The sequence below is a fragment of the Colletotrichum karsti genome (genome assembly GCF_011947395.1).
Source record: "Colletotrichum karsti strain CkLH20 chromosome Unknown Scaffold50, whole genome shotgun sequence".
Lineage (NCBI taxonomy): Eukaryota > Fungi > Ascomycota > Sordariomycetes > Glomerellales > Glomerellaceae > Colletotrichum > Colletotrichum karsti.
The window spans coordinates 425,079-438,347 of record NW_024065950.1 but is presented as its reverse complement, the minus strand read 5'-3'; the positions used below and the strand labels follow the sequence as shown (position 1 = coordinate 438,347).

Here is a 13,269-nt window from a genome sequence, read left to right as displayed (position 1 = left end):
ATAGTAATTAGTTATTTTATAGGTCTAGTTAAGTAATTATAGGTCTTTAAAGGTCTTAGTAATTAGTTAAGGCCTTAATAAGAGTTATAGAGTAATTATTACTTAGGTATAGCTAAAAGTATTATAAATAATAATTATAAGGTTAATTGCTAAAGAGCTATAGAAGTTTGTCCTTAAGTAGACTTAAGTCTATCCTATATATAGGTCCTGGGTAGTCCTATTGCTGGGTGCTGTATATGCCCTGTATGGCTCCTGTATCCTTGGCATACGGCTTCTGTCTTTCTGGAATATAGATGCTATATCTTGATTATATGGATCTAATCTCTTATTTTATTGTTATGTAACCTATACTATAGTTCTTCCGTTCCTAAGGGATCCTTATGTGTTCTTATGATCCTATATATAAGTGTGTTATTATAACCGCCTAGTATCCTAGTGGGGCGTCCTTTGTTGGTTATGCCTAATGGGTTGTAATATTTAGCTTATATTATTTCTTAATATAATAAATAGATATAAATAATAGTTAAATTAGTATTAACTAATAAGCTTAACTTAGCTAAGGTCTTTAAATATATATAAGTTTATAAAAGCTATAGGAAAAGGGGGGGTAATAAGCCTTATTACTAATAGGTAGTAATAGTAGCTTAAATCTATTATAATAGTACTAAACGTTCTAGTTATAAGTCCCTCTTTATAATGCCCTTATAGTCCTTTAGCTAGAAGGGTAACTAGTAGTAAATATAAGTTATATATAGATTATAAAGCTATATACTACTTATAAGGCTAGTTATAATATATAAAAGTATTATAATATTAGTTAAATAAGCTAAGCTAAACTAAGTTAAATATATAGTTTAAATAATAATATAGTATATAAAAGCTTTTAAGCCCCTTTAGCTACTTATATACTTACTTAGGTACTTAGGAGCTTAATTTCTTTTAGCTCTGACGTCATCCGCTAGTTACTAACTGCATTGGTCCTAATCCGTCCGACTTGATAACTTCCCTCACACTGATCCTAGGGATTCATTGGCGCCATACAGAGATGCACCCTGGAATTCAACATGGCTGAGCGACCGCCCTCGCAGCAAGAATCTGATACCCCTACTCCCTTCACTGCGGACCCCGACAAAGACAAGGTCAATCGAGATATTCCGCCAGTATTCCCTCTCCTGAACAACGACGAGACGGCGAACGCCCTGTCCTCCGATGCAGCTGCGCAGAGCCGAGCCGGTGAAGACGATGCCGACGAAGAACCGGCAGTTGCGAAGCCTTTCATGCGAACGTCTAGCCCGGACTCGGCGGCGCGAGTCGCAGATGCATACGATGAAAAGGGATTCGATCGGCTAGACCGCAAGATGCACAAATTCAGCCTGTACGAGACCGCCACTCGCTACTATATCGTCGGCGGGGATGTAACCGAGCGTCGCTATCGCATTCTGAAAATCGAAAGGACCACGGACGACTCAGAACTGAGCATCACCGACGATAAGATCATCTACAGCCAAAAGGAGATGAACCAGCTGCTGGACACGATTGACGATGGCAACAAGGGAACTGGTGGCATCAAGTTGCGGTGCACTACATGGGGCTTGCTTGGCTTCATCAAGTTCACTGGCCCCTACTATATGCTTTTGATCACGAAGAAGAGCACAGTTGCCATGATCGGCGGGCACTACATCTACCAAGTCGACGGTACTGAGCTGGTACCATTGACCCCGACACGTTTCAAGGCTGACGTCCGGAACACCGAGGAGTCTCGATTCCTGGGCATTCTCAACAACTTGGACCTGACCAGATCGTTTTATTATAGCTATTCCTACGATATTACGCGCACACTGCAGCACAACCTGACGAGGGAGCGTGAGGCGCTTGCATGTGGGCTGCCAGGTGCTATGGATGATTTCAATGGCATGTTCGTTTGGAACAGTCACCTTCTTCAGCCGGCGATGAAGGCCCTCAAGGATCCATTTGACTGGTGCCGTCCTATCATACATGGCTACATCGACCAAGCGGGTGGGTGATTTTGCTGCATTTTGAAGAAATCTTTGAGCTAACTTCACAGCACTTTCGATATATGGACGCACCGCTTACATTACCATTATTGCACGGCGATCACGTTTCTTTGCGGGTGCAAGATTCCTCAAGCGAGGGGCCAACGACCTTGTGAGTACTGCCGGGCACCAATCTGCCCTGTGACCTGCTTGCCGTACGGCCTGCTGATCACTGTGAAGGGTTATGTCGCCAATGATGTTGAGACGGAACAAATTGTTTCGGAAGCTCTCACTACTTCGTTTCACGCCCCTGGACCCAGACTGTTCTCCAGCCCACAGTACACATCTTACGTGCAACACAGAGGCAGCATCCCTCTATACTGGACCCAGGATAACACGGGAGTGACGCCCAAGCCCCCGATTGAGCTAAACCTAGTCGATCCGTTCTACAGCGCCGCCGCTCTCCATTTCGATAATCTCTTCGAGCGATACGGTGGCCCTATCTATGTCCTAAACCTGGTCAAGGCGAGAGAGAGAACGCCACGAGAGTCTAAGCTATTGCTGGAGTACACCAATGCGATCAACTACTTGAATCAGTTCTTGCCGGAAGGGCGCAAGATTATTCACAAAGCCTGGGACATGAGTAGAGCCGCGAAGAGTCGCGACCAAGATGTGATTGGTACGTTGGAGCGCATTGCTGAAGATGTGGTCACTACCACGGGATTCTTTCACGACGGCGATGGCAAAATCAACCTCACCAATGTCCAAAATGGAGTAGCGCGGACCAACTGCATCGACTGCTTGGACCGCACCAACGCAGCTCAGTTCGTCATCGGAAAACGAGCACTCGGGCATCAGCTCCACGCTCTCGGAATTCTCGAAGACACATCCATCAACTACGACACGGATGCCGTAAACCTCTTTACCCATATGTACCATGATCACGGCGACACTATTGCGGTCCAATACGGAGGTTCCCAGCTTGTCAATACCATGGAGACGTACCGCAAGATCAACCAGTGGACCAGTCACTCCCGCGACATGATCGAGAGCTTCAAGAGGTACTACAACAACTCTTTCCTGGATGGCCAGCGCCAGGAGGCATATAACCTTTTTCTCGGGAATTACATCTTTGCCCAGGGGCAGCCAATGCTGTGGGATTTGGCAACCGATTACTATCTCCATCACGCTGACCCACGAGCATGGTCCGAAAAGATGAAGCGGGATTACATCGACTGGTTCACACCCGATAACTTGCAGGAGCGCAAGTTCCCACCATACACTCCGCCTCCCGGCGAGGCAAGGAAGATGCCCGTTTCCTTCTTTGATGATTACTGGGTTGAGTACTACCGGCCATCCACACTCTCATCATTTCTCAAGATGTTTCCGTACAAGATGAACTCAACCATAAAGTACATACCCTTCAAGTCCACCCAAGATGGTCGCTACGATCTGAGCCCCTTCAGAGTCAGGAACGAGACCGACATGGAACCCCATGAGAAGAAAAAGCCCAAGAAAGAGGTGACCATCGTGGATCCCCAAGACTATCATTCTCCGCCTGACATGGATGCCGCATCTGTCATATCAGACCGCACGGCCGGGGGCAAGGGTATATCAATTCATCGCTGGCTCCAGCCAATGCAGGAGAGGGTAGTCGGCCATCATGGCATCATGAAGGAGACACAAGCAGAGCCATTGGGCTCTCCAAAGACGAAGCCCACAGCCCTGGAAAAAACTAAAGCAGCGCAGTGGACCTTTACCAAGGTGGTAAAAGAGTCCCTCAATCCCTCCGTCAGCCAGCAAGAAGCCGATGATTACGAGCGCTACATCAGTCATCCGCAGAATCTGCCTTTGGTTGTCTCGGCCGAAGTCCAGGCCGAGAACCAATCGGAGTACCAAGCCTATGTCCAGAGCAGTTGGCAGAGCGAGGCAATCACCCCTGTTGGGAATGAGGAAGATGCCGCTGTCTATGCCGAGCTTCTTAAGGTTGGGAGCAATCCTCTCACCGTTACGGAAGAGGATGCACAGAAGAAGCGATACAAGGCTTACAGAAAATGGCTTCGTGGAAAATCCTTCTTCAAGCAGCAACCTCTTGACTGATGTCTCCTTCGCTAGGCATTCCGATCGTGGCTTCTCCGTTGCCGAACAACTCCAGGAGCTTGGGCTCGGCATCGCACAATGGGTAGAAATGGTCCTGCGGAGACAAGTCCGCAGTTGTGAAGATGGTGGATATTATGGGTGCGAGGCTGGATACTGCAGCCAGAGTTCTCTCGAGAGCTTTGCTATCGGAAGCCCTTTCCTGTTCACTCTTCAAGTTCAGCCAGCAAACGCTCACTGCCCTCAGCAGCTCTCCTGAATGTGCCGGTCGTGAGATTCTAGGCCAGCAGTTGAGCATCATACTTGAGAGCGCCTGAGAAGTTGCCTCGATGCAGGTTGGGCAGGAAACGAAGAATGGGTCCGTCATGATGGCGGCGAACATGGATAGCAGATCCTAGGTATGAGTAAGTACCGTGATTGCACCATCTTGCCTGAAATGCTCACCTTGACGTGTGGAATTGTGAAGGTGCCCAGGTGTTGGACAACCAGCGAGGCTTGGCGCACCAGGAGCTCTACAGTCCTCGGGTACTCGGAGGCATACCAGTAGCCACTAATGATTCCTTCCCTTAGCAACCTGACGAAGAGACGATTCTTCCGAGGCCTGCTTCTCTCCTCTGGGAACTGGGCGCTCGCCAATCGAATGGCCGCGCCGTAGGCAGGGTCAAGGAGTTGCACAGATTCTTCCTCGGGCGTCAGCGTCGGTAGGGACATCAGTGACGGGAATATGGATTGCTCGAAGATTTCTCCGAGGCCCGTGTCTTGAAGAACGCTGGACGGGCACCTTGCAAGGAAGCTTTGTAAGATAGCGAGGCCCTGGGCCTTATATCTCGTATCCGTGTCGTCTATTAAAGCGAGAAGAACTGGGGTAAACAGTGGCCAGTTCTTCCCTACGACTTGTTCCTAGAAAATATTGGATGAGATGTGTCTATGAGTGTGCTTGGGCAACATGAACTCACGTCCGATCGCTCAACAGCCCATGAGAAAACGGTGATGGCGTGCAGCTGGTCCCCCTTCCAAGGCACAGTCTCAGCATCACTTGCAAAGATGTCTTTGCTGGCATGGTCGCGGTCATCATCAGCATAGTGGGCCTTTCTGCCAGTCGAAGTGATCCGACTCGACGACGACTGGGAGAAGAGTGGCCGAATGAAGCCTTCCAGAACGACAGACGTGATGAAGACACGTTTTCGGTGTTCGTCTGTTAGAGCGCAGTCCAGGAGGTCTTCGGCCATCAACGCTATTGTTTCCGTCGACCAGGTGGTGTTGCTGTCCGTGTAGGCGACAACAGACAACAACGTGTCATCGTTGATGTGAGCGGAGTAGTTGATGTTGAGGGCTCTCAAGACCGCTAGCACATCCTCCGCCGGAGCAGCATCGGCAGAATGTGGAAGGGGCAAAGGCAGGCCGCTGGGTGAGCGGCATAGCAATCCCGCAGCATGACTGGTTATTCGAGCAGCGGCTACATCATCCTCGGGCACTCGTTCAATGCGCTCTTTTAGGTTCAAGCAGAGGGATAACGCCTTGATAACCTGGCGATGAGGCTAGTTCTTGTGGTCAGTAACGTGCATCCACAGCCATCGGCCAAAAGTTCGGAGACAAATCACCAAAGAGTGGCACTCAGACAGGTCGTTTGCCAGGTCAACAATGGTAAAGCGAGGTAATACTATCGCTCATGGTCAGCATGTTGATGCTTAATGTCATATTTGAAGTTTTCGTTCCGCACCTTCTACGTCGATGTTGCTGGCAGCTTCACCCTGTTGCAATCGAGAAACAACGTCAGGCAACATCGCTCGCCCTGGACTAGAGGTCGGGCTGATATGGGGCTAAGGAAAGAAAAGTCGATCTGGCACTGGTTTTAACAATGCAAGTCTTCTGTTGTTAGAAAGGAAGATGGCTGATGCGAACAAAAACGATGGAGCAATTGGTCGAGGCTCGCCGAACGCACAGTGGTTGTGATTGTGGTGTTGCTTGGAGTCATTCGTCAGTCAGCCACCTTCTGCCTAGCGTGGCCCACCACCTGGAAGATGCACAGTGTATAGCCAATACACAGCACGGTGCCGCAATAATGAATACCCTCGCCCTCCCGCCTATTTGTTTAACTGCACTCTTACAGCTTCCGCCGACTCAATGGGCATAGGACGAGACTGAAGAAGTTCCCGAGTTTTATTTACATGTTGCACAAAACCTTCGTCTTCTGTTTCCGTACCGTCACCGAACTCCGTCGACACCAGTCACGACGAGTCGCAATTTCCACTCATCTGCCATCCATTCACAGCCAAATGCTAGCTCTTCTCTCTCTGCCTTCAGTCGCCCAGGTGGAAGTGCAAATCCGGCTCAAATCCCCTGAATCCCCAGTTCCCCGGATCTACGTCTTACCTCGGCTATGGCCCCGGCCGGATCGGTCTCGCCTCGATGGCGAAGCTGCCACGCCACACACACATCCAGCGCCTGTCCCAGCCACTTGCCTGGACGAATCCCGAGCTCTTGCGTCAATAATCGACCGTCTACCAGCCTTCGAAGATTCGGCGCATCAAGAAGGTCGAGGTCAGCAAGGTGGTCTACAAATTTCTGCCAGCCCAAGAGAAACTGGGTATTATCTGTAGTCATGTCAGCTAACAGTCCTTGGTAGGCTGGAATAATTGATCTGCTGGGACTGACCTGCGTCTGACCCCAGCTCAAATTTTTCCATTGCCTCGACAAGAAGAGCATATAGAACCTGAACGCGCCACCGACCTCCACGGGAATCCCACTTGCGGATCGCCATGCCAACAGTGTCTCGCTCCGAGGCCCGCGGCTCCTTGGCCCACGTGCTTTGCTTCAGGCTCGCAATCTCACTTCGATGTCGGCACGCCCCTGTGATCACATCGCAGAGTTTGTTCGGCGCCTTGATGCCTTCGCGAGCCACCAGTGTCGCTAGGGGAAGAGTGCCCTTACTCTTCGGAACAGTCACCTCGGTATCGACGTGTGCATACGGGGCGACTGCGGCAAGAGCCCACGCAAAGTAAGCAGCGTCGTCATCCACGACGAGCGTGTCATAGATAGACCCTGGAGCCCTTTCGCAGGCGAGCCGGTCAAGGCACTCGTAGGCGAGTCTCCACTTGGAGACGTCTGGTGGGGGGCGGTCGTTGGTGTTTGGATCCGTGAATATGGCACCGTACAGTCCAAGGTTGTGAATCAGCTCAAGAGAGCTTCGCGGGTGCTTGCCTCTTAGCATCTTCTCAACCTCGACCCCGACCCTCTCGCGGCTGATTTTCAGCTTCAATGCCTCTAGGACGGAAGGTTCCGACATGACTGCCGTGGCGGCAGGATCTATGGTAAAATCGAGACGACTGGCAAAGCGAACCAACCTCAAGACCCTGAGCGGGTCATCCGTGAAAGTCTGAAGCGGACACATTGGGGTGCGAATCAGGCGAGATTTCATGTCCGCAAGACCACTTGTCATGTCTTCGACGACGCTGTCGTGTAAGTTGTAGAACAAGGCGTTGATGGTTGCATCTCGACGCCGGGCATCTTCGCGAGCGGTGCCGAATTCCATGGTCGGATTGCGGCTGTCGTCTGCGTAAGTTTCCTTGCGAAGGTTAACAAAGTCAACATCAAGGCCAAAAATGCGACATGTGGCGGTCTCGAGATGCTTTGACTTGTCTGGGTTGGCAGCGATCTTGTGAAGGCCCCCTAGATCACCGGGGCTGATGTTGTGCCTTTTAATGTTGTCCTGGTTGGTGCAATAATCGCGCATCTCCATACTGAACGCATAGCCAGTCATGGCATTGATGGCGGTATCGATGTCATGACTTTCGATGCCTAGCAACTTGTCACGTACCCAGCCACCAGCCCAGCGCAGGACCAGAGGCTGCGGAGAGCGACCGGCGGCATCGATAGAGGCAGCGACATCGACGAGGAGGTCTCTCAGCTGCTTTTCTTTGGCAGTGAGGTTGAGTGTGGGTGAGGCGGTGGAGGCGGAGGTGTCGGTAGCCATGTTGCGGAGAGGTTGAGATGCAGGTGGAGTTGTGCGACCCGCGAAGGTGTCAAAATCTCTCTTCATGGGGTGAGAGATGACGGAGTGTTTCCAGATCAGGGCGGTTCGAGCACATGCACGTATCATGTCATGATACAGGCAACAGTGCTAGCGAATCTAGGACGTCGCAGTCGACAATAGGTGCAGTGTGTAGGCGCTTTTGGCGCAAAGAGACATAAAACAGCCCGTGTCGTCAAGGCCGGGCGATGGATGGGGAGACGAACTGCGCCGCAGCTGTACAAAGTCTGGGGTTGGAAACGCGTTCGGTGATCACGCAATGCTTCCCCGTGGACGAGACTGCAAGGTGGCGGCGATGCTTTCGGCTTGGCCAGCGGCTGTGCTGAGCTTGAGATGAAGTCTCGAGATGGAGAAGGCTGCTGCCGTGGTTAGCAGGTGAAATGTACGACCGGGGTAAGACGAGACCGGTGAGATGAGAGAGTGGTTCGTGGGGAGATGGGATGATATGAAGCAGAGATGGAGTTTGTAAAGTGAGACGGGCCGGTGAGAGAAATTTGTGTCATGGCTGTTGACTGAGGTTGTGTTTTGACTCACGGGCTCTCTTTCCTTGGTGATGCAGGGCAGAACGAGTCAAGGTACCATGGGCAGACCGTTGAAACTTGAAGGACCCTGCAGGGAATTTGGCGTTGAAGGCGAGGCTCTGTGGTGTTGGGCGCCTGTAAATGTATGAGGTGGTGTTTGCGGTGATTGGGCCAGAGTCGCGCGTGCTGTGATCCACTCAGCAAGGTACCTTACCTAAGCCCAAGGTAGGTGCGGCAAGGCAGGCAGGTTACCTAAGCCACCTCGGGGTCAGGTCGTGGTGGACAGTGAGGCACCTTAGCTTAGGTAGGTACCTAGGTAATTGGACTGAGTGGAGGTGAGGTAGTGCATGTGTGCCTCGGGCCTTCTCCTCCGACATCAAGTGGGGTTACAACACATGCACCGGTAGACATACCTTACATAAACGTGGTTATTGAATATGCAAGACATACCGTGGTACCCGACCCAAGGTACCTTAGGCTCTGCTTCAGAGGCTTCCGATAATCCGCTCTGTTCAAGCAGGTAGGATTGGATTTCAGGTGCAATTCAGCAATCCAACCCGCCAAAAGTTTGCCTTTAATTGCCTTCCGCTGTCACCTTTAACCTTCTTCGGCTCCCGTCGTAGTCAAGGTGAACACCATCACATCCAAGTCCATCAACCCGCCAAGAAATTCGAATAAGGTGCTACATCACTCCCCCATATGATGGGATGGCCATTTCTTCTCCTCCCGGTCCGGGGCCTGGTCTCATCATTTCCATGCAAAGGCCACCAGCTTCAGGCCGATTCAACGGATACCCTATCACCGCCCCCACGTTGACCTCAATTTTACCTTTAGCCTACTGTGAGACACTACCTTGATTGATTCAAGATTCAAGCATGTATTGTAGCTTAATCTACCTTACACTGGGCCCGAAAGTTGACACAAATCAGTTGTACGTACCTATCTTATGCGACTTGTAAATCCCATCCGTCGCCGATCCATCCAACTTCCCCCTTGATTACAGACCACACCCATTCGTGCCCTTAACCACCCAGCCCCTACTACATGGGAGTCCCCGTGATCCCCTCGTCTGTTTTTCTCTCTTCCCGCTTGTTCTGTCCCTCTTCTCCGCCGAGAAACAAAACTGATCGACATCGGTAGAGGGTAACACCTCATGCGATTGGTTCCCCAAAAACACCGTGAGGCGTTTGGCAACTCGGTTTCACCGACCGCCGGTGCGCAGTCCACGTCGCCGTTTCCATACAACGCCCGTCTCATCGACCTGGGTTCCCATGTTTAGGATTGGGTGGCCTTTGCTTGCATACCGCGCCATCCGCGCCTCGCCGCTTCTCTTCCTGCTTCTCTCTGCTTCTGCTTCTCTGCCTTTCTTACCGACTCAGGAGGCCGTCTAATCCGTTCAGGCCAATCTTATGCGCACACAACCGACACATGCGCGTGCTAACGTGTTTGCCTTAGCGTCGTCTGGTAACAAATCTCGACCTACATTGTCTTCTGTTCGACATTATACCACGGATGATTCAGACGTTGAATCCAACTAGAGCGATCTCCACGTTGCCTTGTAATGATCTGCACGTCACTGACTGGACCTACGCTTGTACCAAGATGAATACAACTCAAGTTAGCAGCCTGCCCGTAACCAAAGTCAACCGGTTATAAGCAACTAACCTTCGTGTGCAGCACACCATGCTGCAAGGGACAGCCGTTAGTTATCACGCTGTTAAGACACCTTACCTTTGGCCAAGCTGTTGAAGGCGCTTGCTATCGGCTACAAGAGATGCCGGCCCGTCACTACCGAACGTCTTCGTGAATCAACCCATCTTCGCTCGGCGAACATGACTTGCCAAGATAGGCAGCCAGCGGCAGACAGCTTACGACTGCTTGTCTGGAAATCTGATGGCCGGTCCAACCGCGAAACTGGATTCCACTGATGGTCAGCTTGGCCCGTCTTACACGCCGATGTCGTCTACAAGTTGATGGCGACCTCGTCCACGCCCTGGATCCCACGTCTTCGAATCGACTTCATGCCTGCGCCTCACACGCATCACAGGCTACTGCTCACCCTTGCCGCACTAACCCACCGCTGCCTCATGCAGGGTTGCCCAGGTTGTCGCGGCAGATCATCAGTAGCCGTGCGTACGCTGTCGCCGCCGGGTATCGTGGGTTTCAATTGGGTACTCAGTCCCTGGCCAGTCCCTGGCTCTCATCTTCCGTGGGTTATCCCCCGTTGCGACAACACTACCCGGCGCTGCAGATCCGGTTTGAACGTTTCTTTCGTGGATTGTGGATCGAAACAGAGCCGTCCTTTCTTCCCATCGAAACACGCACAACACACGTTGCCCAGAGCTCTCGGTAGCATGCTCTAATCTCTGCGCCGGTTGTGTGGCAGATCACTGTCGGGTGTCCAGGAAAATACGTCTGCCAGGTTTGTGTGAAGCTTGCCTTGCCAAGGGAGTCTCAAACGGAGTTGCAATGACCCTTGCGTGAATGGGACATTCCACAAGGATTTCCATAATTGATTTCCATTATCTCACTCGGTCGCAGAGCAGAGATGGACGTTGGACGAGTCCGGTTTCTGGCTATTCCATATGATCTCACATCCCAATGTGCTTACTGAAGAATGGACGTTCAGATGGCCAGTCTTCGAGGCTGACTCTTTCCCGTTCTTCTTGCTTCTATTGAGGAGCAAGGTCCAACGAACAAGACAGCCACTGTCACGAACCATTCAATTCAAGTGTCGACCTTCTCCCTGAACTAGTTGCAGCTTATACCAAAGCAAATCATGTGCCACTTGCTACAAGACTAGGACGGACTGTCGAACATCGATATCCGGGACTACCATGTTTGCAGACATGCAAGTCATCGGCTCATGAGTTTGCACCCGCTCTTTCCGCCCCTCCCCCCTTTTCTTTTCCCGGCATGCCTGATGCTTCATCGCGGGCCAGCGAAAGGTCATCCTGATTCCCGGTCGTGGGCTCGGGCTTTCCAACTGACATTCGGTCACACCAACTCCGGAACCTTCATACCATTTTGGTTGTTGACACCCCATCTCTCACCCTCTCCCACCCCCTGGCCCGAGGCCCGCATGAGGCTCTGCTCTCGCGGTCTCACCACAGCCTCCCTTTCTACTGCGTACTGCCAACCCGTCTACACTTTCCCGTTCGCGCTTGAGCGCCAATGCTCACCCCAACAACTCTTGTCGCATTGAGGCTCTCTCGCAAAAACATGTTTGGCTTGGCAGTTTGGGATCTCGGATGGACTTTCAGCTAACCTCCCGGAGTATCGAAGAACTACTGTGAGATGGGGGCGAGCAGATGAAGACGAGGAAGGGCGTTTCGTCCCGACATCAGATATCGCGATCGCTCCGTCGTCTTGTGTGAATGAATCTTCCTATAAAGACTGATCTAACCTCCCACCCTCTCCCGGTCTGAACTCTTCATCCTCATCCAGCAACCAGCAGTCCTTTTTCAAGTCTCCTTCTCTCCTTCCAATCTTTCATTGTATTGTATAATTCTTCCCTGCCGGTCAGGACTTACCTTCTCTCACATACAAAATGTCTTACATTAAGAGCGTCTTCGCCATCGGTCTTTTGGCCACCGCCGACCTCGTTGCCGGCCACGCTGCCATCGTTGGCGCCACTGGTGATGCCGGAGGTCAGGGTATGGCCATTGGCATCGACTCCAGCACCCCCCGTGACGGAACACGCCGCAACCCGTTCCAGCAGGACAGCACCCGCTTCAAGGGCGAAGCTGCCGATACCTTCGGCGAGACTGTCGGCGGGGGTACCAACAGCCTTGAGACTGGCACCAAGGCCATCATGGCCGAGACTGGCCAGATGCTGCCTCAGATCTCTGCCGGCGGCTCCGTCGACATGACGCTGCACCAGGTCAACGGCGACGGTGGTGGTGAGTACTCCGAAGCCGTCCATATCTCGTGGAGATTAGTTTGCTAACACGCTTCGAGGCCCGTACGACTGCATGATCAACGCCGATGCCACTGGCGCGCAGTGGACCAACATCAACGTCATTACGACCCCCCCGGGCCAGAACTCTCGCAACCGCGACGGTGCCATGACCGACTTCCCTCTCAAGGCTGCCATCCCGGCCGATCAGACTTGCACTGGTACCGTTGCTGGCCAGTCCAACGTCTGCTTGGTTCGCTGCCAGAACGCCGCCCGTGCCGGCCCCTTCGGTGGTATTGTTCCGGTCCAGATGGCTGGTTCTACCACCCCGGCCGCTGCTCGCCGCAACCTCATGCTCGCCATGAAGAGAAGCGAGGACCTTCTCGACAAGATGGTCAAGCGTGCCCAGTCTGCCGCTGCTGCCCCCGAGGACGATCCCGCGTACCTGGCCGAGCTCCGCGCTGACGGCGAGGAGATCTAAATCAAGCATTCACTTCCTGGGTTTTGAGGCTACAGGAGGATCCGCGGAGGCAGAAAGGACTGGCGATGATAAAGAGGCTGCTGATTAGATGCTGATGCTGATGCCTACTATATTGTATTTGGAGAGGGCTTGACTGTGTCTCGTCGTCGATAGTACACAATTCCATTCTCTGACTGCGTTGCTAAGATTTTGAATCACAATTTTGTTGACATGGTGAGATGGTGAGACGAGAAGATTTGTCTCGTACT

At 52.0% G+C, this 13,269-nt stretch overlaps 3 protein-coding genes across 3 annotated transcripts; 2 read left to right on the top strand and 1 right to left on the bottom strand.

Annotated features, from left to right (window-relative positions):
• Positions 1 to 1,064: 1,064 nt before the first annotated feature.
• Positions 1,065 to 4,094, top strand: CkaCkLH20_11762 (SacI domain-containing protein; the record flags this gene model as incomplete). Its single annotated transcript, XM_038894476.1, has 3 exons — positions 1,065 to 2,016; positions 2,066 to 2,166; positions 2,235 to 4,094. The coding sequence occupies 3 exons, from the start codon at positions 1,065 to 1,067 to the stop codon at positions 4,092 to 4,094; spliced, it is 2,913 nt and encodes a 970-aa protein (XP_038740324.1).
• A 132-nt stretch (positions 4,095 to 4,226) lies between these two features.
• On the bottom strand, positions 4,227 to 8,064 carry CkaCkLH20_11761 (putative poly polymerase protein; the record flags this gene model as incomplete). The annotated part of the gene is made up of 6 exons (XM_038894475.1): positions 4,227 to 4,271; positions 4,330 to 4,485; positions 4,536 to 4,991; positions 5,048 to 5,629; positions 6,465 to 6,685; positions 6,747 to 8,064. The coding sequence occupies 6 exons, from the start codon at positions 8,062 to 8,064 to the stop codon at positions 4,227 to 4,229; spliced, it is 2,778 nt and encodes a 925-aa protein (XP_038740323.1).
• A 4,128-nt stretch (positions 8,065 to 12,192) lies between these two features.
• CkaCkLH20_11760 (uncharacterized protein) lies at positions 12,193 to 13,021 on the top strand (the record flags this gene model as incomplete). Its single annotated transcript, XM_038894474.1, has 2 exons — positions 12,193 to 12,544; positions 12,603 to 13,021. The coding sequence occupies 2 exons, from the start codon at positions 12,193 to 12,195 to the stop codon at positions 13,019 to 13,021; spliced, it is 771 nt and encodes a 256-aa protein (XP_038740322.1).
• Between the last annotated feature and the right edge of the window lie 248 nt (positions 13,022 to 13,269).